This window comes from Alternaria viburni, assembly GCF_023758015.1.
Source record: "Alternaria viburni strain BMP 2772 chromosome Unknown scaffold_7, whole genome shotgun sequence".
NCBI classification, from domain to species: domain Eukaryota; kingdom Fungi; phylum Ascomycota; class Dothideomycetes; order Pleosporales; family Pleosporaceae; genus Alternaria; species Alternaria viburni.
This window is the reverse complement of record NW_026055776.1, coordinates 626,896-647,365: the sequence shown is the minus strand read 5'-3', so window position 1 is coordinate 647,365 and position 20,470 is coordinate 626,896. Positions and strand designations below refer to the sequence as shown.

Below are 20,470 nucleotides of genomic sequence, written 5' to 3'. Positions count from 1 at the left end.
TGAAGTTGTACCTAGGTACTAGATTCTACGTCACTTGCGGGGCCGAGAGGACACAAGGCATGTGAAACCGTCTTAGCGAATGCGAAGAGTGTTGTGTGCCTAAGTACCCGGACTAAACAGATAATAACCCGAGTGGTCCAAGTGTCGGACACAGCACTAGTCCTTTGATTGGCCGAAACCTCGGCTACCTGGGTACCGGGCCATTATTCTTTTGGCCCGAGTACATACATAGTAACACTCCACCTCGTGGCTCTGAAACAAGATACAAGCTACTGTTAGCGAGATGTAGTTTAGGCTGAACGTGAAAGCTTACAACAACCGTATGGCACAACAGGCTTCGTGATAGTCTGCTGAGTCAACTCCGATGTATAAATCGCGGTGATGAGCTCCAACAGACGATCTCACAACTCGATCATCTGAAGGCTCGACCACTCCTCCCGCTATTCTACGCAGAACTTCGCAAGCTGAATATCGTCAACCATGGGCTCAAAGCAAGTACACACAAAGCCACCGAATGGAACGAGTTCGAAACCATTCACATTGTGTGTCTTCTGTGGTACGTCCCCATGAGTACCCAGGAGTGAATGTGACTGATGAATGGCAGGGTCTAGTGAGGGGAAAGATCCCAGGTTCCGCAATGCCGCCAAAGCGCTAGCGGATATCATGGCGAAGAGATCGTGGTCGTTGGTGTACGGAGGCGGGACTATGGGGTTGATGGGCGTACTCGCTGGAAACGTAGTAGCATCGCAGGGATCCGACGCGGTACATGGTATCATCCCACGTGCTCTTCTACTGGGCGGGCCGCCGCCCCCGCCGGAGGATTTCGGGCGTACAACGGTCGTGGACAACATGCATGAGCGTAAGCGGATGATGGCTGACGAGGCTGATGCCTTTGTGGCGCTGCCTGGTGGTTTCGGGATGCTCGAGGAGTTACTCGAGATGACGACATGGAGCCAGTTAGGCATTCACGCGAAGCCGGTGGTTGTACTCAACGCATCCGGCTTCTTTGACGGTGTGTTTGAGTGGGTGCAAACTGCGATCAAGTCTGGCTTCATCCCTGACGTTCAAGGGGGCTTGATTGGGCAGGCTCGTACAGTTGAGGAGCTGGAGACGTTAGTTACTGCTAGAGAGCCCGTTGAGGGACGATACACGTTCCTTAGATGGACAGGAAAGAAGGATGAGGAGAACGCAGATGGTGAAGACTTGGGGAGCCGAAATGATCTTGTCTCTCCGTAAGCGTTCAACCAACACATGTAGCTTAAAACATATTCACCATCTTACTCTGTCTTCTTGAATAACCTTGACCAATATAGGTAGTGCGAGATAAATGTTTTGCCTATTGTCCGAATCTTACGAATGAGGCATGCAGAAGTATTCCTAGTCTTCGCTTCGCTCATGGCAACCGTGGCCAACTCCAAAGCCATGAAACTGATACAACGAAATACTTTCGTCAACGTGCAACCTTACCTCTCAAGCCATGCCTACTCATCAAACTCACATCACTCCTTGCTCTTCTCCTCATCCAAGTCGACTTCCACAAAATCCAGCTTCCCATTCTCCTTCCTCACACCACTATATTGCACAAGCAGTTCTGAAGATACGCGCGCACTGCGACTATCGCCTAGATCCCCACCCTGGTGGCCGTCGCCGACATACGGTGAGGGGTCATTGTCTTGGAGCTCGATCTTACCTTCAGATTCGATATCCTTGCTTTGTTTAGCCGCACGAGATTTGCGCCATTTGAGAATAAAGAAGAAGACTGTGTAAATTACGACTATACTCGTCGCTGCACCAGCGACAGCAAGACCGATGATAAGGGGACGGTGGTCGGGAATGAGGATTGGCGAGGAGGGTGAACTACGCTCGGTCTTGGCGTGGTTGGGCCAGGTAAAGCCGGATAGGGTTGACATGGTCGCTGTGAGTATAGACTTCGTGACAGGTTGGTGGTGCGTATGTAGTGTTAGTGAGGATGGTACAAAGAAGACAATACCGGGTGGAGCGCTTTAATTTCCCTGTCCGGCTGACGAAATGACGAGAGACTGAGAAGCTTCATGGTAATTTCGGATGAAGTAGTTGTAGTGTTGTGTACTTGTATAGTGATGTCCGTGAATAATGTCGTGAATCGGGTTCCTCGACATACCGTACTTTATACGCAGTATGCCCATTGTGTAAGTACATTACGAAGACGCTCGTTGCTTCTCAGTTGCACCTCTGAGTACACCGCAGCCTTGCGCAATGCGACGTCTTGTGCACTAACGTGTTGTGGAATATGATGCAGCGTGTATCTCCAAGGCGCGAAGCAGCTAGTGCTGCAGCCTGCAAAAGACGTAGTACTCGATGCGGCAAAGGTCCAAGGAAAAGCAATTCCGCAGATCGTCAGCCTCCAGCTTTCTTGTTTGAGCCAAATTCAATCGAGCAACCAGTCGTCATTGCATCGCCCTTGGAGCGAAGTGGTGTGCGTTCCGCATCTCCAGGAACTTTCTCCGTGTTTGTTCTCGTTGCTAAGATCAACCAGGTGTCCCCGGGGGCGCGCCGAAAAACATAACGGGAGGCATGTGTCGCGATGCAGATCACCCGGCCAAATGCATGTCGGGGATCATTCCGTGGCTGTGCCGCAAGCCAGGCGGCCAGCCACTGTGTCAGTTGCACGGCGCGTTGCAGATACATTTCCCACCTGTTAATCTCTCGAATGAGCCGGTGCATCTCGGTCATGCTGTCAGCCTTCTAATGCGCGCGATGAAGGATTGTGTACGACCAATTCGTCGCATCTCCTGTCTGATCAGCGGCGAGAAGGTGATCTGGAAGGGGTTGAATAAAGAATGCGCATGCGAGAATGCGGAGTGCATACGGGACGCCGCTAACCGCAGCCGCATCATTGGGTTTCGGAAAACGCCACCGAATTGAACGCGCGGCTTTACGTCATAAGCGAGAACCTCACATCATGCAACTCAGCTGCGATGCTGAACTCTAACAATAGAACACGATCGAATCAGCAGCCCCAAAAAAACACGTAGTCAGAAAACACAGTCGTTGACGATGTTCATCGATAGAAGAAATTTCACAATAAGTAGCAGAGCATGGAAAAGACGGCGCAACGGGAAAGAAGCGTTGGGGTATTCTGAATGTTTCATTGAAATGACCTATTATAAGTATGCCGATTGGTAAATCCCAAGTGTCGCTGTGAATCATTCTGGTCCCACACCTGTCTCACGAGAGACGAAGCAATGTCAGCTCATGGCTGATGTCGCTAACCGATCGAAGAAACTGTCAAAGGAGACGTTTTGTGACGATGTTGGAAGGAAGCGGTTGAGTGTCGACCCGCTTACAAGAGACCGGCAAGAGCAAGGAGACCACCAGCAACAGCGCCCATGGCGGGGACGTTGTTGGAATCGGCGGCACCGGTGCCGGTGGCGCTCTCGGCAGCGCTGGCGGCAGAGCTGGCAGCAGATCCGAGCGACTGGGTGATAGAGGAGATCTCGCTGGCAGCAGAGCCAGTAGCACTTGCGGCTTCGGAGGCGATGCTGCTGATGGCAGAGTCGGCAGCGCTCTGGATGGAAGAAGCACCGGAGGCAGCGGCAGAGCCGCCCGCGCTGGTGATGGAGGCAGCAGCGGAAGTGATCTCAGAGCCGACGGATGAGGCGACGGAGGCGAGGTCAGAAGGGACGCCGCCTACAGCAGAGGTGATCTGGGAGATGATGGAGTCGACCTGGGCGTTGGCAACGCCGGCGGCGATGACAGCGGTGGCAATGGTGGAGAAACGCATGTTGATGGTTTGGGTGGGTGAGTTGGTTGGGTGAGTGGGTAAAGAGTTGAGTGTAGTTGGTTTGATGTGGAGATTGTTTGAGCTGTAGATGGAGAGTAGAAGGCAGGGCGAGAGGAGAGCTCTTATACCAGGTGAGTGCATAAGAACTAGCGCGCTTGCATGTCGCCATAGCCCCAGCGGCCAGCAACAAACACAGCGGCCACCGCCCTTGCTCGCTTGCGCCTCCTCCACATTTTTTTAGCCACGTAATGCACGCAATTAACTGGCCAGTGAGGCAAGTGACGCCACATGGGAGCGCACTGTCCTTGTCCTTGCCCAGATGCGGCAAGCCATCACAGCCCATCCCAGTCATCGGCAGCCGTTCCTGCTTTTTCGAGTGAAGCTTGATCCGGGGCCGCCTCTGGTTGTTTGAGCCTATGACGTCTGTTGACGAACATTTGTCCGCCGTGTAACGAGATTAACTGGGGCGAGAGGCGTTGCATCCAAGCCACAGCCTGCGACGCCCCGTCTCATCGACAGCGGAGCCATGCATGTCTCTGCAGCTGCCCATGGGACAATTCGGGCTATGGCAAGGCGTGCCAGTGCTATTTCCAGCGTTACAGTGATCAATTCACTCTGAAACAAGTCAGCACTTGTCGTCTGGCCAAGCTTTCTTAATGCTACAGCGACGCGAGTGCGGCGTCGAGCTTGATGACCCTGAAATGCAGGTGCTCACCGGCGTGCGACCAGCGACCGCTATAGCAACCAGCACCACGCTTCCTCTAGCTCGACATCTGCATACCGCGACGCTGCTGCCAACTCCCATCCCCAGCAACTGCACCAAGGTAAGTGTATACGCGGGTCCACCTGCTGTCAAGGCAACCAGCCACGCGTTGTTTGGTGGCCCGGAGTTCGGTGCATGTTCTGTGTACCAAGAAGATGATGAGACGTGCATGTCGTCATTCCCGGCTTCGTCGTGGACGCCGAGGCAAGCAGTTTCTGAGACGCAAACCGCTCCACCGAAACCGGGCGAACGTCAATAAGAAGGCCGAGCTCGAAACCATGACGAAGAGTAATCTTGGGTGAATTGTGGCTCGACAGACGTTAGCTGGCGACGTTGACCAAGATTGGTGGTGTACCTGGCAGCCTTACTCGGGTCCCCTGTCGCGGATGCCGCCAAGCCCGATTTTGCCGTGATTCTAGCCCACAGGATTCTCTCCCGTGCCATGGCATTCTGCACCAACATCTTGATCTCTGATCGTCCTCTCCTATTCCCGACGCGCGTTCTTGATGTCACTCTTGTTCCTCATCGTGATGCAAGTCTCAGTCATGTCCCGAGTCGACTCACTCTGCAATTTCCCATCATATGGTGACATCTCTGCAGCCCTTTGCATCATGACTAAAAGCACTTTCTTGGCCCCCACGAGGCTTGCTTCTTCAAATCAGAAATGCCTTAGCAGGTTGCATGCCACGAGATTGTGCATCCAGGGAACACGTGGAGCTCCCTTGGATGGAGATGCTCTACTGTTATACGGGGCACATGTCAATGCACATACACTTGCTTTATTCCTACAGGCCCGGTTGATCTGGAGTGTTGCAGCCGCTAAGCTGACAGCTGCCGCAGTATTCGTGAGAATGCTAGGCCGACCGACCTACAGGTGTCATATCGTCGTCAAGCTTACTATGTAGACGTGCTGCCGGCGAATGGGAAGGCTATGCGCATCTCAGCTTAGCGCACGGCGTTCCTATTCGACGGCTTTACCACGCGAGCAATATTTCCGGCGGCCGGCTGGACTTCACCTATGTGATCACACCACCACACCACGCGCACCATACTACGTCGATTCCGTCTTTGCTCAATCACTCTGATCTGCCTGTGAAGAGGTTCAGCTACAGAATCGCTACACTGCTATTTCTCCAGGTTTGGAGTGCTCGACAGTGCAGATGGCGTCCTAATAGCCGCTGAGGCTGGACACCAACAGCACGTGTGACAGCGCATCACAATGACATCGAATGGGGATTGCGCATCTCGCCTCAAGCGCCCTTGGGAACAGAGCGGGCTCACATCTCGTCTTTGATGGGTGCTCTTCTCGCTCGTCCCTACCCTTTTCGTCTAATCGCTACTGCATTAGGACGCCTGCACGACGCCTCTAAATTGCATCTCTAGAGCACTTTCGACCCCATCGGCTTTCTTGGGACATGTTCAGCTACAGTGATGGACCGCTATGACATCTTCCGGAACGATTGCTGAGCTCTGAGCAAGTGCGATAGCTCGCACGCGCGCACCCTCGACTACGTTTGCTGTATTTCATCTTCTGGATCAAAGGTTCATGTGGTTTCTACCAAGTCACATTCGACGTCCACATGTGGGCTACGAAGGCTGTGATAATCCAAGATCAACTAGGAGGCGCTTAGTTGCATATGACAAGAACTTAGTGCTCAGCCTTCCCAATGGAGACGTAAGAGAACCATGACTGCTCGTTGTTTGCAAAGGCTGGGTGAGACTTTCTAGGTAATTCTTTCAATGACTCCATTCTGTGTACCTTTACTGCGACTGCCAGAATGAGTACAAACACCGCAGGCATCACTATCACAGCAATCATTACGAGCACAGCCGTCTACACACCTTCACCAAGCCTTGACAACGCTCAAGTATCGTCAACATCATCGGCAATGTACCGTTCGGAGAAGGACCGCTCGCTCTCTACACCGGCTGCCATCGGAATCGGTATCGCTATTGGCATCGTCTGCACCGTACTTGTTCTTATTACAGTACTGTTACTACACCGCGCATGGAGACTTCGCCGTTCACCACCAGTAAAGCAGTACAGGCAAGCCAAATTATGGAAGGGCTTCGAGCCGGTCACTCCGAGCACCGCGAGGACTACGTTCGTTGGAACCAAGATGACCAACATATACTTGACGGAGCTACCAACGCCGGTCACACCTGCCTTCCTTATGAGCCCGCCGTTGCGGGGAGAGGAAGTAGACGTGGAAGAGAGAATTCGACGCTATAGCGAACCTGCATAGTCATGCTATATACGACGGATGGCTTGTATGCGGTGTCCACTCAAGCTGGCGCAATATATGAGACAGGGCTATAGCCTTGTTGAGAGTCTACGCACGAACTCCATCACGTCTCTCAGTGATCGTGCCCAGCAGATCCCAACCCTGCTCACGACCACGAACAAGAACAACCTGCGCCTTCTACTCGTCGCTGCCTGTAAATGTACAGGATCTTGCAACTGGCTCGTTGAGATCCTGCGCAGTCTTCCCGGCTTCGGTGTCGTCAACTCCCGTCGCGTCTCTGAGATCGTTCCCACGCTCTTTCCCCTCAGCGCAAGCACTCTGGACTTCCTGCTCCAACGCCTCGCCGGCGGGGCGCGCAAGAAGATCATTGAAACGTTTACGCATATCAAAAAGCACAGCACCAGCAGCATCACTGCCTTGCTGCAGGCTCGCATGTGTAGGTTAGACATGGTGATCTCGCGGAACCTCCCCCGCCGCGACCGTCGCCAGCCACCTCAGAAGAAAGCACAGCCGGCTTCTCATGCAAGTCTGGCGGGAGTTCCAGTCGAGCTATTTAGCATGATTCTACGCCATCTTGCGTGCTGCGACATTCGCTCTCTCCGACAGACGTGCAACAAGGAGCTCGTGGGCAGATGCAAAGACAGCTTCTACAACATTGTCAATTCGACCGCCGCTTCCCTCCAGATGAGTCCCAGATGAGTCCCAGATGAGTCCCAGATGAGTCCCAGGTGAGTCTCAGATGAGGGAGACACAAGCACATGCTGACTCCGTTTCCGTAGCTTGACGCCGACTTTCCTGCGCGCGCAGTGTCACTTGCAAAGTTTGAGCGATGGAGCGATCACATCACCACACTACGCCTCTAGGTCCCGAGAATCACTTTCTTCTACCAGCTACATCAAGGCACCGCAGCCGCAGCCGCAGCCGATGGCGATACCTTCTCAGCAATGTCGGATACGAAAGAGTTCAAGTCTGCGCTCGCGCTATTGACGACCCTTCCTCCATGCAAAGCTGTTCAGATCCAGCACGACACCCCAAGCAGCGGCTGGCTCCTATGCGACTACCAATCCAGTCGACGGGAGGTCCGTGACAAGACCATGGCTGTCTTGGGCGACGTGTTGCGCGAGAACCTGGAGGTATATTGTATCCGCTGTCTGTACAAGACACACACTAACACTGAGTAGCATGGTCTTGTCGGCTTTATGCTTTCTTCGCACACGCAATGGTACGACGAGTACCGCCTATGCTGCTTCGAAGAACAAGAGAAGGAGACAGAGAAGGAGGAAGAAGAAGAAAGTCCACGTGCAGAGGGAGAGGAAGATGGCCGGCCAGCACATGTTGAGGAGGACGATCGACGCATGGCGATGGGGGAAGAATACCGACGCACAGAGAATGAGGAAGATGGCCGACGGACAGAGAATGAGGAAGAAGACCGACGCGCAGAGTTAGAGGAAGAAGATGCATACGCAGGCCAGTCCCGAGACATGGTTCGTGATGAGTATCGCTCACGTGGGCTTCCTCGGCCCATCCCCAAGAAGAAGGTGGACATTGTGGCGGCTCTGCAGAAGGACGATTTGAGGAGGTTGGAGTAGATGGCCATGCCCTACTAGGACACGCTGCTCATGGCGTTGACGACGTACAACCACTTCTATGCTACACTCGCTCTGATCCGGATACATGATCTGTTCCATGTGCATTTTACGGCCTTCTGGATACTGGTATGGTCTGACGCGCGGGGTGATGGTGGGCTGCTCCTTCCCCTTCCTCGAAGCGAGTAAACAACAACCCAAACGCGGTAAGCTTCGCGTCTCGCACACTGGGATTTCAGATATGACCTGGGTAGCTCCCTCAATCCCTTCAGTTTGCTCGCGACCAGTACTGCCGCCGTCGAAACGCCGCGGCCGCTCTCAGAACCCTGCCGCCATCAGCATCCCTCTCTCCGCCATCAGAACCTCCTCCCCCACCCCGCCATCACAATGGCATTCGCAGGGAAACGCAACACGCAAGAGCTCAGGAAGCTGGAAAAGACTGATGTCAAGATATCAGAGGCGAGACTCTTCAACGCATACAGTAAGTTCTGGCTGAGCGAAGTGCATGAGACATGTATACTAACTTCATACTACTGCAGCGACCACACAAAACGTGATTGAAGACATAGAGGAGTTGTTGCCTCGCCTCTCCCCTCACCATCCAGAGATCGACGAGTTGCTTCAGACGGCCAGGGCGGAGCCCGTGACACCCTTCACTATCCATGGGCATTGTGACGACAGCGAGACGAAGACTTGGCCGAAGACCGAACCTGCTATGGATCGCTGGTTTCCGGATGCTGTTGACCAAGCTCCGTACATAGAAGACCCGCCCTCTGGTTAGACCAGCGCGCAGCAAAGCATGTTAAGTCGTGTCAGGTCGCATAGCATAGTTAGCGAATAACCCAGACGCGAACTATGTCGCATCGCATTCTCGCTACCACGTCAATCAAGAAAAAACACTTATCAGCCTGGTGCCTACATCGACTTTGGGTCACACACTTTGCACATTCTCATCTTGATGTAGTCTCCAGACCTGTTCGAATTTTTTCTTGCATGAGATGCTATGCTCCCACATCCAGAGCTAATGGAGAGGTATCGCGCATATGTCACCACATAGGCCCACATCGTTGTCTACAGCGAGAGTTGTGCTTGTCGTTGGTCGCTATCCACAAGCGTTATACGACCAGTACCTCGAGCTCAGCCACATCAACGCGACCGAGGTCAAACTCGGACACGGCATAGGACGGATAGCGTGGCTGGAACGTGATGTTCACGGCAAGCTAAGCCGCATCGTCCTCTACATCAACCACCCGGAGTGCTTCAAGAGGTATCGAGCCCACGTTACCACGAAGGCCCAACATCGGCAAGCCCTCCGAGAGCGCCTTGTGGACCTGACAATGGTCTACTTCAGGCGGCCGGTCTCTCTCCCCGCCTTTCTATCTACCACGCAGACATGGCACCAGCACTCGACTGGACAGCTCGTTCCGCTGCGCGTGTTCGCCGACTTCCTTGACGGTGATGGCGATGAGATAGAGCTGAGGACAGCGCTGACGTGGCCACGAACTCCATCTGGCTTCGAGTACCTCAGCGACTGGCTTCAAGGTCGGTAATTTACCGTTGCACAGATCTAGAAGATCGCGCTCATCTACAAGGTGCACACCGTCGCCGGTGAGGACTGCCGGACATTCTTTCAGAGCTCCGAGATGATCGCGCGCTATGGGCCAAGGGCAGCCACGTTCGAGAAGGCGATGGAGCGTATGTGGGTCAACACCGCGCTGATCGAAGAAGACGACGACGACGAAGAAGAGGGACCTACAAGGAAGAGGACCAAAGTGACCGGACTGAAGGCTGGGCTGTCAAAGGAAGGGTACGATCGCCAGACCTACAAAATGAACCAAGCAAAGATCGCCGCTGGTGATAAAATCGCCGCGGAGAAGTTCGATAAGAAGCGCAAGAGCATCACGCAAACCCACAAAACCACACAGGCGAAGGTCGCTGCCATGGATGGGAAGATACCATTCAACGATGCGCTTGACAAGAGCAAGATGTCGACTACGAAGAAGGCACCGAGCAAGTCCCTAGAGTCAGGGCGCCGGTCGAGAGCCCTCCGCGATCTGAAGATCGCACAAGGGGACCCTAAGGCTATCGAGAGCAAGAGAAAGCAGAGGGAGAATCAGGCCAAGTGGAGGCAGTCCCAGAGAGAAAAGGTCAAGGCCTTTGACTTGAAGCATGCTGAGAATGAGAAGAAAGCGGAGGACGAGCAGAACTAGAAGAACACTTGATACTCATGTTTAGTAGCAGGATTTAGCAGGTGTATGTATGCGCTCCTCTGATAAGTATGACAGAAATGAAGTCACCCTGGAGGTCTTCACAGTGCTACACGCGTGTAGGCTCTCGGTATAGAAGTCAATGTATACCTCAATCTGGGCTATGTAGTGTGATCTGTCAAGGCATGCTTCTTTGTAGGCGTCTAAAATGACATGAATTCCTGTCTTGTTGTTGTCGCACTGCAAATAACTCTACTAAAGTAGACCCACACAAAGTGGTAGGCTTTCGCGCAACACAGTGAACAAAAAGGGCTGGCGATCCGAGAAGAGCTCATAGATGTCAACACCAACGTATCTCGTTACGAGTGCAGTTGGTACGCGCTGGATCCAACCTCACCCCAGTGCTAGGATGCCATCAATTCTACTTGTACTGAGCGTCAGAAGCACGTAGAATCCGTATTAGGGCGGAGGCTATGCTTCGCGCTTGGCAGCAAAGAAGAGCCAAACAAGAGAGCAGGTACCACACCAACGCATATAGAAGAGGAATAACAATAGTATACAGTATCAAGCCTAGTGCATGCACCTTTCTATGCAGCGCGAGTGGATGGCCCCAGAGACGGGCTCGACTGAAGTTTGCCAAGTTAAAAAAAAACCTAAAAAGCTTCAACACGGCTAAACATCCATTTCTTGCTGCCCATTACAGCAAATAGATGGCAAAAAGAAGGCTTTTACCAATTCCGGTACCGGGAATCTCGTCGATTGTTAGTATAAGAGGTCGAACTGAGGTGTAGTAGATTCAAGCTTACCGAACCCGGCTCTTCTCGGTGAAAGCGAGATATCCTAGCCGATGGACTATACCGGATGATGTGGTTGGTTGATGAAGAGTCAGGAAAAACCAAAAACCATAATTCCCCGGACAAGATTTACAAGAGCGCAACGAGGAGTAAAATGCTGCTACTAGGCGGGGTAACGCCGATGCGCATGTCAGATACACTAAGCCCCACTTGCTCGCCTACCATTAGCACATTTGTGATAAAATGCTCTTTCGCTGTCACTGCAGTCAATTTGGCATCGAAAACAGCTTGTCAGCTAACAACAAAAGCAGGTATGAGGTCGTCGGTCTCCATCAGCGCACTTAAATCACAGGCACCTGAAATAATTTGCACGCGAAAAGAATAGTAGTAAAGTGTGCAACACATATCATTCAGTCAAAGAAGCAATGAACCAAAGCGATTCAGAGCAAGTAGGTACAAGAAATGAAGAACACCAAAGCGTTACTTTCCATCATCCATCCTCCAGGATTCTACCATTCCATAGCCTCCTATCATCATCACACCACGAACTTAGACGCGGAAAGCGCGGGGGTGGCGGCGGACCTTCTGGCTGGAAGAGCCAGCCTTCTCCTCGAGCCAGGAGATGAAGGTGTCGAGGGTGAACTCCTTGTCGAGGCTGGCGCTGCCGGTCTGGGCGGGGGCGGGGGCAGAGGCAGCGGGAGTAGAGACAGCGGCGACAGCGGCGGAGCTGGTGGCAGCAGGGGCGGAAGAAGCAGAAGAGGCAGGGGCAGAGGCGGCAGGAGCAGAGGCAGAAGGCTTGGGCGCGGAAGCGTTGCCAGAGCCGGAGCTGGCACCGTCGAACAGAGCGGGACCGGGCATCTCGTAGCTGGACATGTCACCGCCGTAGACGCTGACCTTGATACCGGGGTCGGTGGCAGTGTAGAGCTTGTTAGCCGGAGTACCCTTGGGGGTAGCGGTACCGGAACCGGTGACCTCGATGTTGATGCACTTGGGGTAGTTCTGAGCACCGTTCTCCTGGGCAGCGGAGTGGAGAGCGATGATCTCGTGGCGAAGGACGTATTGACCAGGGGCAATGCTGTCAGGGACAGTCACGGTCCAGGTGTTGTTGTTGGCGATGAGCTTGTCAGAAGCCCACTTGCCGTCCTCGAAGCCAGCGGCGTCGATCTTGAAGAACTCAAGGTCGGTAGACTTGGCCTTGGTGGCATCGTCGACCTTGGCGAGGTAGTCGATGACGGGGCCAACGTGGGACTCGGGCCAGGTGGTCCACGAGATGTCGAGCTTGCCACCAGCGGCGACAGTAGCAACCTTTGCGCCAGCAGTGGCGTCCTTGTGGCAGGCAATCTTGGTGGCATCGTCGTACATGGAGGGGTCGACGAAACCGTTGTCAAGGCACTCCGGGCAGGACCACTCAATGACCTCGGGGGAGGGGGTCTGGTACTGGAAAGACGGGTCGTAGGCAGTGAAGTCCTTGCCGTCAACCTTGATGGCAGAAAGGTGACCGTGGGCGCTGACGGAGGCAGCAAAGGCGCCAAGGATGGCAGCGGCTTGAATCTTGGAAGGCATTGTAGTGTTGGGTGTTGGAAAGTCTGGTTTGGACGAAAGGGTTGGTGTTCAAAAAGATACTTCGAGATCAACGAAGATAGTAAAGAATGTGAGGCGCTTCAAGCGTGAAAAAGTGAACGAAGGTGAAGTGAGCGAATGTCGACTGACTGAATGACTGTGGTGGTGAGGAATCTCTACATGCTGGGCGAGAGGTACTCTTATACTCAGATACTGCCATGTCGGAAATGGCGCATCGCTGTGCATGTGTCAAATGAAAGGAGTGGAGCTGACAGAAAGGGAACCGTTTCCGCGTACAATGCTTCAGGGCTGTGGAGCTGGGGTGCTCGATGTTCGCAAGGTGGGCTTGTCACTTGTCATGGCGGTGCTTGTTTCATGGTGTGGCTTCTGATCCTGGCGGTAAACAGAGTATACTGAGCAGCCCTCGGCCAGGTGTTCCTGATCGACGCAAGGAACATGTCAAAGCGAAACGCAAGAGGGGTTGAACATTGAATAGACGCCAGATACAGCTAGCACACCATTGCACCGGTGTTTGGATGCAGTGGCTGTACATTCTCTGCGGCCGAATACCCGTACGCACATTATGCTCTCACAATAACTCCTCGTTCTTTGGTTATGATACCATGTTGTGTTCTTGGTGATGGTGCAAAGAAGCTTGGGCGCAATGAATCAACGACTCTTTCCGCCCGCTGCACACTAGAACCATCTCGACTCGCTTAGACTCAGCGCCTCAGAAACGACATCTACGCGTCACCAAATCTCCCACCACCCAGCGGCATAAACGCAACGACGGCAAACCGGCAGACCGGGCTCTACTCCTCACATTCATTAATCTGCAGCAAACCTAGGTATACACCCGTAGGTCCGATCGTAGCCTCAGCGCCTTTATCTCCGTATGGTCGCTTCCGACTTTCATCGTTTCATACCATGCCCCCCTGAAAGTGGGTCAACGACAGCGCGCGCCTCCACTACTGTACGCATGACAGTTCCAGGCGCTTGGTACCAACGTCTTGATTCATACGAACTACGGTGTGCACTCTGTATTTGCTCTTTCGATCGAGACCAGGTACTGAGACTGGAACACTCACCGAACCGTCCCACACACACACCCTCGGCAAATTACACTGCATCGTAACAGACTTCACGACATGTTCCTGCCTCCACTGGTGCCTGAACGTCAGTACCTGTTTCTGCGCCTCAATCAATGCCGCCCGGAGAAACTCCACTGGTGTTTTATGTTGTCCGGGTGGGTCTCTGCTCTCTATGCGTTTCAATGTCGCTTCCATGCCACACGGGCCTTCATTTCGGGCCAAGAAACTTTAGCAGCCGGCAACCGAAAACAAGCAACGGCTAAAGCGACGGTACAGCTGGCCAAGGCTCGCTTCCTACCGGAGACCCGGTGTTCATCTGTCAAGGTGTGAAGGGTGTAACACGCCTATGCACAGCGTTTACTAAACATCATTTTTGCACACATCGAGATCCAAGAATCATACCGCTGAACAGATGAAAGTTATCATTGTACTACCGCCGCACGACAATGCTGCATTGAAAAGGAAACTGGCAGCCCATGCCATGGCCCTATTAAAAACGCCGAAAGTCACCCTCTAGTCATACATGTCGTTACAATACACTAGTTCCACCGAACGCCCCATAAACCGTTCACATGCCGTTAAGACGAGTAGCGCCATGTCTCAGCTCCATGGACATTCGTCGTAGCCTGCAGCGGCGGCAGCACTGGCTTCTGATCCCTTGGTACAGCTACAAGACCGCCTTTGCCGTCATCACTAATGGGGCTAGGTGTTGGTCGTTGTGGCTCGCGTGGTGGCGGTCCTGGTGGGGTTTGAATTTGCGAAGCTTGCATGCTCCTAGGTAGGTCGTACGATAGACTGGAGCGGGGCCCTGAGGGAGGGTAGCGAGGCTGAGGCGCCTGTGGCGAGTGCGCAGTCATAGATGGCGTCCCTGTGGGGCCTGTCGATGTAGCGAGCTGCTTAAGCATCTGTTCCCACTTTGGCGCCTCGGGAGTCTGCGTCGTCCTTGCCATTTCCCGTTGGAAAGCATCCGAAGACTGGAACTGTGCGGATGGCCTTGGTGCAGGTAGGCCCGTTGGTGGCGGTGGTCCGTAGTATCCGGGAGAATGCGCGGCTCCGTGTGACGCGATAGGCCTTGGTGCGATGGAAGTAGGTGTACCACTGGTTCTCGACGTAGCCTGCTTTGGCATCCATTCGGGTGCAATTCCACCATCCAGACTATAGGGTGATATGTAAGTTTTTGTCCTCCGCAAATAACAATTTCTGAGGTAGGGATAATTCATGACGTAGGATAAATACTCAGTGGGGGATTGTGCAGCATAGATGATTTCAGAGGAGGGTGTGACGGCGTACATTGGAGGTTTGGGAGTCCCAGTAGGGTTGCTCAGCATGTTTGAGATCGACGCGCGACCGTGTGGTGATGCCTGGCTTTGATGGCTTGGTGGGCCATAAGGTGAAGTAGCAATCTGTCCCGCGCCTGGTGAGTATGGTGAGGGTGGCAACTGACGAGGACTCTGAGAGTATGGGTATGGCGGTAGAGCACTATGCTGTGCCGGTTGCGCATACTTGTCAATTCCGTTGAGCAGTGCCGACTGTGTTTTCCAGGACGCATTAGAGTAGCTCTGTGGCGGCACATATGGCTGATACTGCTGTTGCTGCTGCGAAGGGTGCGGTGACCGATGCGTGTGATAGCCTTGGTATGGCTGCTGCCCTTGTTGTCCTGTGGGTAAGCGATGATCATAGCTGACATTGGGTTGATGTGCTACGGGCGAATTGGGATTCTTGCGAGTATCAGGGTTGTAAACCGGCGACCTGTAAGACGACATCGACAACTCCTTCGGCTTGTAATTGTACGGCCGACCATCTGGTGTTTGATATTGCATCGGTGTGCGCGGAGGTACTGCGATGGGTGCCGGCTTGATGGGATAAGAGGCTGGGTACGAAGTACGATGGAAAGTTGGTACTGGCGGGGGAGGAGGCTTGACGGTTTCAAGGAAGTTGCTCTTGGGGTTGTTCCTAGGCTTTGCAGGGTCCTCAGTGTACTGTGGCCTAGCCTCGGTTGAAGGCTTTCCAAGGTAGTACCAAAGCCGGTCCTCCTTGCTGAGATCGACTCTAGCCACTCTCCGAGTAACCTCAGGAGCAGTATACCATTCAGCCCACTTGTGCTCGGAGTTGGGGTCGTGGAAAGGATCGCCCATCTCAGGCACACCGTCGGTGCGGTTCGTGATGTCAAGGGATGCGTCGCTCTCCTTAAGATGCTCTGGAAGTGGCTTGGCATTTGCGGATGGCTTTAGTCGCTGCGATTCGTCTGGATGAAGCTTGAGTATGTACTTCCACTCAACTTCGACTCGATCACCGTCAGGCAATACATCTACCAGGACAGCCTGCTCGCCAGGTCTGTTTTCTACGACCTGTGCGCCGTAGATCTGGTACATTTCGCCACCCACGTACTGGAACTGGATGACATCCTTGGGTTTGAGAGTCTTGCCATAGGCCAAGACAAACTTGTCCTTTTCCAGTGCTTCAACATCGACAGTCTTATTGTTGCGCTTCTTTGGCCGGTGGAAACGGCATCGGAAGTCGTAGCCATCGTAGAAGTATTCTGTGCCCTCTTCGTCAAAGGTAGGCATGGGACCAAGGTCAACCTGGACACCTGCAGCCACCGCACAGGTAGCATGGAAGGCCCTAGTACACTTCTTTTGCGAACACTGGAAGACGGCGCCGCGCTTAGACCGACAGTAGTTGCACTTGAGCTCCAAGCGGTCCTTGCCGATGTTGGCCACATTGCACACGGTTTCGACATCGCCCTTGTTGACGATGTAAGTCTCAGGCGTATAGTCCGCGCAGATCCGGTGAGCCTTCATGCCATTGTCGGTCGGTAGCAGATCGTCGTACTCCACATCGTTAGGGCAGAGAATGCAGGGCATGCCTCGACCTGGAATCCTGATACGGATGCGAATGCGCTTGAGCTTCTTTGGTCGAGACGTCTCTTTGGGATCCTCCTTGCCGCGCTTCCTCTTGTTGCCGGCTGGCTTACGGCCTGGCTTTCCTTTGGTTTTGCCAGCGACACTGGCTGGAGGACTGGGCAGACGATCAGCGCCGTCATCGTCGTCTTCATCGTCATCAGTCTCCTCATAGTACTCGGGTGTTGGCTCTCCTCGTAGTTTGCGCTCGATCTCGTTAACGTCAACCCAAACGCTGTCAGATTCGCAGAGACATTTCTTTGCGATCCGACCATAGCTCAACCAAGATTCGTTTGCGAAGTTGACCGATTCTGCGCAGTTGTAGCCGATGTTGTACCCGGAGTGGTAGCCATAAGGATATGTGATGACGAATTCGCCCTCGTAGTGGACCAGACGGTTGACCTTGATGTTGAAGTCCCTTTCCAGTCGCTGAGGCGAGATCAGGTAGGTCTTATGGCGAAGGAATTGCGAGCAATGCTTTGCATCGTTTGGCCAGATGGTCTTCATGGCAGCTTCGAAGCGGCGAGCGTCTTCTTGGGATATGCTGTACCACTGCTTGGGGGCACCAAAGTGAATGTAGTTGATACTGTAAAGGTCCACATCCTCCAAGTGCCAGGCAAAAGTGGCTTTCCACATGCCCAGGTAGAGGTACGCCGTGTTGACACCAGGGACCTTGGTTCCAAGAACATCCAGAAGGTTGGGTAGCTTCGCGACGTTCCAGGAGGTGGTCGAGTCGTCAAACAGAGAACCCGGCATGTCGGCTCCATACATGGGCGAGCCATAGTTGATCGTCTTCCAGTAGTTGTCCTCTAGCTCTTTGCATCGCTCGACGGTGTATTCATCAAGGCCATCCAGGTGGTAGTCGAAGTCCTCAAACGCAGCCTCGTCGATGTAATCGGCCACTGCGCCGCGGTTGTTCAGACGCCGAGAAGAGACGGATTTCTTCTCGTCGGCTGTCTTCGCTTGCCGACCGCGTGCCCGAGCAGGTGGTGTGTCGCGCGCTTCCTTCTTGATCCTCCTTGCTGGTGTCTTCTTCTCTTCCTTTCCAGGTGATGTGGGTGTGGGGGGGACCTCGGGAGAGCTGTCTTCGTCTTCATCGTCTTCGACTGGCTCCTTCTTCACCTGGCGCCTTCGAGAAGGGCGACCAGGTCCGCGCTTAGGTGCAGGCGAGGCATCGCGATTTGCAGGGGCGGCGCGCGACGAGCGGGTACGAGAGGGGGGTTCGGCAGCAGCCTTTCGGCGCTCGCCTCGCTTGGCTGGCGGCTGATGATGTGGCTCGTCCGTCACGGCTTTCCATTCCGGCAGATTGTATGATCGTTGTTTCTCAATGTTGGCTTGTGTGTAGATGCCGTGCTGTCCAGCGAACTCTTGCGTGATAGGGTTCTTGACTTTGATGCCCTTGACGGCTTCGGTAAGATCAGGGAGCGATTGGCGCCTGGCATGAGTTAAGTTGGGAGGTCATACAACAGGCGCATAATCGAGACTTACCATTCCGCTGGTGGAATAACCTTGACGATACCCGACTTCATTCCATGCTTGTCGATCTTGTCGATGAAGCGCTTGAAATTGCGGAACTGGTCCATTGTCTGTAGAGATGGTAGTTAGTATCTTGTGTAGTTTATTTCCACGCGTCATAGTCATAACATGCGCGCGTGCTTCTCGTCCTGGGTAGGAGGGTATCTGCATATAGGCAACCTACTGGCTTAAACACGGGTATCTTTCCTCCCTCGAAGTAATGGTCTGGCTCGATGTCTTCGCCGTCGTCGCTGTCCAGCTCGGAGAGTTCGGACGACATCCTCTCGAATCGCTTGTCGTTGTCTTCGCTCGTGGGCGGCGTCAGAGCTGGCTTCGTGGTGGAGTCATCGTGCGTCGCGGGCGGTGCCTCAACGGAAGGCACGACATCTGGGGGTGCCTCCATGGTGAAGGTCGTAGTTGTCGAGTCGTGAATGTCTCAGAGGGGCTGTGGAGCTGCTGCCATGCGTCGCTTCTCCGCCGGGGCGGGCGCGCGTCGATGTATTAGTACCGCAACAATTTTGCAGCAAGCGCAGAGGGTGTGCGAAGCTTGCAGGGTCGTTGATAAGCGTTATCGCAAGTGCTGGGGCGCGTAGTCGCTGGATGATGCTGAGGGAGGTGCGAAGGCGAGAATGAGGAGGTTGCAGGCCGTGGGTCTGCGCTAGGCGTTAAGCGCAACAACCCCTGCCACTTATCGCCTGACGATGGGCAGTTTGCGACAACAGCACCGGTAAAGCGTCAGAAGAGCTGCATGTATTCTGACCCCTCAAGTGGTGCACAAAGCCTGATCCACACAAAGGGATCGCGTGTGCTGTAAGTTCTTGTCATTCTACTGCTCTGCGCAAAGCGCGCCAAGTGTTGTGCGCGGTGACTGGCATGCACGTCATCCAAGGCCACATCTACGGATCTCATCTTATCAGATCCCCATAGTTTCCATCTGTTCACCATGTGGTAGCCAACACACCACAGCAATGCCAGATGCACTCAACGAACTCACTTGGGCATTTTTATGGCCAGCTTGCAAGTTCAACTCTTCCGAGAGGCTGACTGTGCTTCTCTTCGACATCCAGTCTACAACAGAAAAGACACGATGCGCTTACAACTGGATCGGACGTGAAACGTGGTTCCTGAATCTGTGGGGTTAAGCTTTTCTGACTGGCGCCTGTCTCAACGGCTGCAGTGACCCGCTAGTTCGTGCATCACGCCGCCATGTGCAAGAATAGGGCCGCGCCTCACCAACAACACGATAAGCCAATACGGTCGACGTAGTTAGAGAAGAGGTATCTTGTGTACTCATCCTGTCTCTGGGCCTATATACTGCACAGTTGCCGTGCAATTTGTCACTGTTGTCTGACTTTACCATGCCGTGCAGGTTGTTGGCAGCTCACTGCGACAGTAAAGTCCGGATGCCTTCACAACGCTTTTGGTATTCAATCTACTCGAAACTATGCTGAGTTTACTATGCGATCGGCTCTTGTCTGCATGGAGGAGCTGATGGGGGCTGCCATCAGGTCCCGAAGACTTCTGTGTATATGCTCTGAAGGGAAAGCAACAAGCTAGATACTAGGAGGAAAATCATCCCCCAATGCATGAATCTGATGGTGAGAGCTATAAGATGATGTTTGATCTTTTGTACGGGATGTGCATCACATCGTGCGAGCGCTGCACCTCCACACCGGCACTTCGTACTACCAACACTCGCCAATCGGAGAACATGACGAGCCAGTGCGCCCCCCATGGAAAATCTCCGGATCGACGGCCGCTACTACCAGGGGTGCACGCTCAGTCATCGTCATCAAAGTACCCTATCTTAGTTCAGATCTAACAAACAACCTTCAGCTACATGACTACAAACACAAAACACTGAGCTGAAAAAGTACAATGGCAGTCACTTGAAGCAAGAAATCATATTGTACAGGCCATTCATTAAGCGCCAGATCATAACCCAGAATATAGTACAGCCGTCCCATACCCGAGAAAATGTTGATCCTATGCACCGATGCTATGCTACTAAACACAATGGGCTGTACGTTTGTCTTCCCAGCTCT

At 53.5% G+C, this 20,470-nt stretch overlaps 7 protein-coding genes across 7 annotated transcripts; 3 read left to right on the top strand and 4 right to left on the bottom strand.

The window, feature by feature from the left end:
- Window positions 1–480: 480 nt before the first annotated feature.
- J4E79_004179 (uncharacterized protein) lies at window positions 481–1,236 on the top strand (the record flags this gene model as incomplete). Its single annotated transcript, XM_049353067.1, has 2 exons — window positions 481–556; window positions 605–1,236. 2 exons carry the CDS (start codon window positions 481–483, stop codon window positions 1,234–1,236), a joined length of 708 nt encoding a protein of 235 aa, XP_049212446.1.
- A 263-nt stretch (window positions 1,237–1,499) lies between these two features.
- J4E79_004178 (uncharacterized protein) lies at window positions 1,500–1,910 on the bottom strand (the record flags this gene model as incomplete). Its single annotated transcript, XM_049353066.1, has 1 exon — window positions 1,500–1,910. The coding sequence occupies one exon, from the start codon at window positions 1,908–1,910 to the stop codon at window positions 1,500–1,502; it is 411 nt and encodes a 136-aa protein (XP_049212445.1).
- Window positions 1,911–3,322: 1,412 nt separating this feature from the next.
- Window positions 3,323–3,763, bottom strand: J4E79_004177 (uncharacterized protein; the record flags this gene model as incomplete). The annotated part of the gene is made up of 1 exon (XM_049353065.1): window positions 3,323–3,763. The coding sequence occupies one exon, from the start codon at window positions 3,761–3,763 to the stop codon at window positions 3,323–3,325; it is 441 nt and encodes a 146-aa protein (XP_049212444.1).
- A 3,953-nt stretch (window positions 3,764–7,716) lies between these two features.
- J4E79_004176 (uncharacterized protein) lies at window positions 7,717–8,361 on the top strand (the record flags this gene model as incomplete). Its single annotated transcript, XM_049353064.1, has 2 exons — window positions 7,717–7,905; window positions 7,954–8,361. The coding sequence occupies 2 exons, from the start codon at window positions 7,717–7,719 to the stop codon at window positions 8,359–8,361; spliced, it is 597 nt and encodes a 198-aa protein (XP_049212443.1).
- A 384-nt stretch (window positions 8,362–8,745) lies between these two features.
- On the top strand, window positions 8,746–10,568 carry J4E79_004175 (uncharacterized protein; the record flags this gene model as incomplete). Its single annotated transcript, XM_049353063.1, has 3 exons — window positions 8,746–8,839; window positions 9,436–9,904; window positions 9,995–10,568. The coding sequence occupies 3 exons, from the start codon at window positions 8,746–8,748 to the stop codon at window positions 10,566–10,568; spliced, it is 1,137 nt and encodes a 378-aa protein (XP_049212442.1).
- A 1,340-nt stretch (window positions 10,569–11,908) lies between these two features.
- J4E79_004174 (uncharacterized protein) lies at window positions 11,909–12,922 on the bottom strand (the record flags this gene model as incomplete). Its single annotated transcript, XM_049353062.1, has 1 exon — window positions 11,909–12,922. The coding sequence occupies one exon, from the start codon at window positions 12,920–12,922 to the stop codon at window positions 11,909–11,911; it is 1,014 nt and encodes a 337-aa protein (XP_049212441.1).
- A 1,985-nt stretch (window positions 12,923–14,907) lies between these two features.
- J4E79_004173 (uncharacterized protein) lies at window positions 14,908–18,828 on the bottom strand (the record flags this gene model as incomplete). Its single annotated transcript, XM_049353061.1, has 5 exons — window positions 14,908–15,165; window positions 15,301–15,424; window positions 15,514–18,345; window positions 18,399–18,496; window positions 18,610–18,828. 5 exons carry the CDS (start codon window positions 18,826–18,828, stop codon window positions 14,908–14,910), a joined length of 3,531 nt encoding a protein of 1,176 aa, XP_049212440.1.
- Window positions 18,829–20,470: the final 1,642 nt, after the last annotated feature.